At 38.2% G+C, this 5,198-nt stretch overlaps 1 protein-coding gene across 1 annotated transcript; it reads left to right on the forward strand.

Moving 5' to 3' along the window:
* The first annotated feature begins 688 nt into the window (after window positions 1-688).
* Window positions 689-2,561, forward strand: LOC143963946 (olfactory receptor 11L1-like). Its single transcript, XM_077473675.1, has one exon. The coding sequence runs from the start codon at window positions 1,215-1,217 to the stop codon at window positions 2,163-2,165; it is 951 nt and encodes a 316-aa protein (XP_077329801.1). The 5' UTR covers window positions 689-1,214; the 3' UTR covers window positions 2,166-2,561.
* The last annotated feature ends 2,637 nt before the right edge of the window (window positions 2,562-5,198 follow it).

Here is a 5,198-nt window from a genome sequence, read left to right on the forward strand (position 1 = left end):
TGCGACATACTTGGACATTCCAACATAACAATGATCCAAAACAAGGCCAAGTTGACCTGTCATTGGCTACAGCAGAATAAAGTGAAGGTTCTGGAGTGGCCATCTCAGTCTCTTGACCTCAATATCATTGAGCCACTCTGGGGAGATCTCAAATGTGCAGTTCATGCAAGACAGCCCACGAATGTACAGGAATTGGAGGCTTTTTGCCAAGAGGAATGGGCAGCTTTACCATCTGAGAAGATAAAGAGCCTCATCCACAAATACCACAAAAAACTTCAAGCTGTCATTGATGTTAAAGGGGGCAATACACGGTATTGAGAGCTAAGGTATGTAAACGTGCCCAGTATTGATTAATGGCAAGATTTTGCAGCATCAGCATGCAATACTTCATTTGATAATATGTCCAAAGAAAACAACAAAAAGTCAACTAAGTAGATTCAGAATTAATGTCTGCAAATGAGAAAAATATAACTCTATAAAAATTGTTTTTACAGCACATTGATGACTTCACCTATTGAGAATTAATTGCGTTTGTTTAAAAAAAAATCATTAAAAAATAATTCCCTTCTGTGAAAAAAAAAGAAAATATCAGCAGTCACTATACATCCCCAGTGCTTCCATGTAATTAATTCTAGGTATGTATAAAAGAAGAGCTACTATGTATTAGAAAAAATATATCTTCATTCGGAGAACAGCATCTCCTGCTGATCTGAATGTTCTGGAATATTACATTCCCTTTAAAGACATTTTCACATTTTTCCACAGCACCAAAAGTTAATTACTTTTATAGAATTGTATATGAAAAGGGAAAAAAAAAAAAAAATACTACCTAGGAAAGGCTGATAAATATACTTGAACTGCAAGAATTTAGAGTACTATAACTATTTATCACGACTTTTTTCAGTTTTGTATTGCAAATATTTTGGACTGGCATTTGATAATGCTTTGAACCTTTTTATCAAAGTGAATTGATTTAAATATAATTAGACATCTAATCCTAGTAATTCAGATGCAACTTGTTTTGAATCTGTTCAATGTTCATTACCCAATGTGATGTAATTGCCCATCAGCATCTGTATTTGACTTGTACTCACTCCAACAAAGTGAAATGACTGCCTTCCTGCCTTCCTTCCTTCTTTTCATATTTGAATAAAATTATTTAAATTAGCTAGACAAGTCAGGTTTTACAATTTTTGATTTTCTGCCTTCAGTAAATGGATCAAAGAAATGTGACCAGAATTACAAAAATTCACCTCCTAGGATTTCAGATTCCCCAAAGTATTACATTTTTGGTATTTTTCATTTTCCTTTTGATTTATTGTGTGACAATAAGTGGAAACCTCCTGATCATCACATTGGTGTCCTACAGCAAATCCCTCCATTCTCCCATGTACTTCTTCCTCACCCAGCTCTCTGTATTAGATGTAGTACTAGCGACTGATATTGTTCCCAACATTATCTGCACTGTTTTAACAAAAAAGACTGTGATGTCATTTTCTGATTGCCTTGCTCAGTTTTATTTCTTTGTTATCATAGAATCTTCAGAGTGTCTTCTTCTGACAGTGATGAGTTGGGACAGATATTTGGCCATCTGTAAACCATTGCATTATACTTTGAAAATGAACCACCAGGTTTGCTGGATACTAGTCATCCTATGTTGGATCGTAAGTGTGTTAATAGCTTTGGTTTACACTGTAACCATATCAATGTTACAATTTTGTGGTCCCAATATAATTGATCACTTTTTCTGTGACTTCAATCCAATCTTACAACTCTCCTGCTCCGATACCACCGCTGCTCAATTTGAAGGGATGTTTTTGGGTGTTATATTTGTTGTCATGCCATTCTTCATTATTATTGTTTCATATGCTTATATTATATCTACTATTTTTAAAATCCCATCTATTACTGGCAGACGGAAAGTTTTCTCAACATGCAGTTCTCACCTGACTGTTGTTTGTATCTATTATGGTACCCTGGTTTGTGTATATTTGATACCTAATAGAGGACAGACAAGGGACGTTACTAAACTCATATCATTGCTGTACACTGTAGTCACTCCAATGATAAATCCACTTATATATAGTCTGAGGAATAAAGAATTGAAACAAGGTGTTGGCAAACTCATTCAGAACATTTTGGACAGGCATTTAAGTAAAAAGTAAGATTTGAACTCATTAATAATAATTTTAACTATTTTAACTATTTTGCACAATAGTAAGAGACCAACCTTTTCCCCTATCAAATGCTAATCCTGTAAAATTGCAGTGCTTATTGATTGAACTGTCAGAAACCATAAAATCAGACTGAAACAGAAGTAAAGTGAAATCACACTTGTTTAATAATAAAAGTTAAAAGAACAAACAAAGTCAAAACATAGCCAAAGTACAGTAATCGGAATGGATAGTCAGCCAAACCAGAAGTAAGGGATCAATGTAGTGGAACAACAAGCAGGATCTGGAGCCAAAAGGGATGTCAGCAAAGCCAGTCTTTGAACAGGAATGCAGGAGATAGTCTCTGTGATGTTGACCAAGGCAAAGGCAGAGATCCACTGGGCTGAACGCTTAAGTAGGCAGAAATGACCAGCAGGATATCATCAACAGGTGAGTAACTGTGGAGTGATAGGAGCTGGCAATTAGCTGACAGCTGAGAGGCCAGCTCTGTGAAGGTAGGGCTGAGCCCAGCCCTGACATGTGCATGCATTTTAGGAGAGAATAACATTTGTCCTCGTTTGTAAAAGTTGCAAAAATTAAGAATAATAGACCATCCTTTCCACCTTTCAGATGTCATTGCTTGAAAATTTCTGTAGCGATTGTTAATTATTTAATATTATAAATATTTTAGCAATATTATTAATAAATATCATATAAACATTACTTTATCTAAAATCAATTACGTTGCTAGTTATACAGGTATTAAATCCGTATATATTGGAGCAGAGCAAAAAAAAGAGGAAACAGCATGTAAAAAAGCAAATCAGGAGGCCGCGAACGTAGCGACCCCACCCCAAATCCTCCTTCTACGCCCACTTTCCATATTCAAAATTAGTACCTATACCTTATTTCCATTATTGCCACCCTCTCCTACCAGTACACACGTATTTAGCTTCCTAAATTGCCACTACTGTACCTTATTGAGGCTAGCTGGCTCATTTTCTTTTTACACCCTTTTAACCATTTGCCTACTGGGCACTTAAACACTTCTCCTGCCCAGACCAATTTTCAGCTTTTGGTGCGCCCACACTTTGATGTTCAATATTTTTATTGGGTTTCATAAACAGAAAAGAAAGCAAAATAAAGAAGACAGTGAGCCACATTTACATTATACATCATAACAATATTGCATAGGTGGATTCAGGCCAAGAGTTGAGGATACAAAACTTATCCAGGCAGTGCAAATATAATACATGGCATGCGAAACAGAAAGAGAACAACTTTATGTAGGAAAGCCTCCCCTCCAGACACCCCAACTGGGATCATGCTGTATCTGGAGGAGCAGGCACTCCACTAACGCAGGAGTGAAGTTCTCAATGAGGATGTTAAGACAAGCTGCCTGTTGTACAGTACATTAAGAGAAACAAAATATTAATTGGGTTGCAATTAAACCATAAACGATATAAACCTGAACAAGTAAGTATTGAACAGTACATCTTAAAGTATGAGGTTGAGGAACTCGAATCAGATTATACCTTCAGTGTAATGTGGTATTGCGAAAAAACAATATAGATACTAAAAAAAAAAAAAAAAAAGGGGGGGGGGGGGAGGGGAAGAAAGGGGGGAAGAAGCAGGTGTTATAGAGTATGTTGTACTATAGTGTCTATATTGTAAAAGTGGTAAGTCAGGTGTGTAAAGGGCGTTGGTTGGAGAACCAAGCATCCCATGTTTCCCACCGCCTTGCTGTTGTGGTTAGGTATCCCTCTGCTATAGCGTACATGCGTTCGTACGAACCATAAGTATGTACCAGGCGAATAATTTCCGCACAGGAGATATGTGCAGAGGATTTCCAGTTGCGGGCTATCATTAGTCTAGTCACCAAAAGAATCTGTGTAATTATACATCGGAGATTGTGCGGGTAATTCTCTATGCCTATAAACAGAATTGCCATTTCAGGGAACGGTTTAGTAGGGATGTTAGTGACTTCTGCAATGAGGCGAAAAACATCTACCCATAAGGTATTGATTATGGGGCATTCCCATATGATATGATAAAGGGTGCCTGGGGCACCGCATTGATGCCAACAGTTGGTGTTTAAGGAATCATTGTAGGAGTGTATTTGCGTGGGAGTAATGTACCACCTGAGGTTGAGCTTATACGTAAGTTCCCATAAGTTAGCTGATTTTGTTGTTGTATAGGCGGAACGTAGTGCAGATTGCCATTGTTGCGGTGAGAAAGTAGCACCGATATCTCTTTCCCATTTAAGCATAGGGGGAAGTTTATCGAAAGTGGTTTTACCTTTAAGCGTAGCATAGAAAAGCGATATGCCTTTAGTTGGGGCTGTAGTGCTAGAGAGATATTGCCAGAGTTTCAAGGGATGGTAATTTGAAGGTGCGGGTGTTTGATCAAACAGTGCGATGTTTGAATATATTTGTAGTAATCTTTTGAGGTGAGCGAAAAGGTACGTTGCAATGTAGGGAATGAATGGAGGAAGTCAGAAGAGTATAAGTCTGCAATATGTGTTATGCCTTTATCTTTCCATGGGGTTATCTGCCTGTGGGGTATGAGCAGGTTGAGGATGTCTATCGGTATGGGTATTTTACATGAAGTGTCAGAGGCAGGTGAATTAGTGAGGAGATAGGAGAATGCTGCTACTGATGCACGAATGGTCGGAGACATAAGTTTGTCAGATTTGCGTAAAGTGGGGGCACTCAGGAGCCAAATTTTCAGGTTGCCACTAGGGACCTGGGAAGCTTCAATGGAGCTCCAGTGGTTAAGAGGGTCAGGAGTGAACCAGGCTCTTAGTTGCGCTAAAATTGCTGCATTATAGTAGTCTTTTATATCAACAAATCCCATACCACCTGCCAGTTTATGTTTTGTAAGAGTCTTGTGGTTTACTCTAGGCCTTTTGCTCTGCCATGCAAAGTGTTTGAGAAGGGAATGGGTTTGCGTAAAGAAGGATGTGGATGTGGGATGGGCAGCGATCTGAAGAGATAGAGTAATCGCGGAAGTAGGATCATTTTGAAGGCAGCTAACCTGCCTGCA

The sequence above is a fragment of the Lithobates pipiens genome, unplaced genomic scaffold, assembly GCF_037356315.1.
Source record: "Lithobates pipiens isolate NorthernLeopardFrog02 unplaced genomic scaffold, aLitPip1_a1.2 Scaffold_8, whole genome shotgun sequence".
Taxonomy (NCBI): domain Eukaryota; kingdom Metazoa; phylum Chordata; class Amphibia; order Anura; family Ranidae; genus Lithobates; species Lithobates pipiens.

Bases quoted from the DNA above. Each gene is read 5' to 3' on its own strand.
- LOC143963946 (XM_077473675.1), top strand. From the start codon at position 1,215: ATGGATCAAAGAAATGTGACCAGAATTACAAAAATTCACCTCCTAGGA.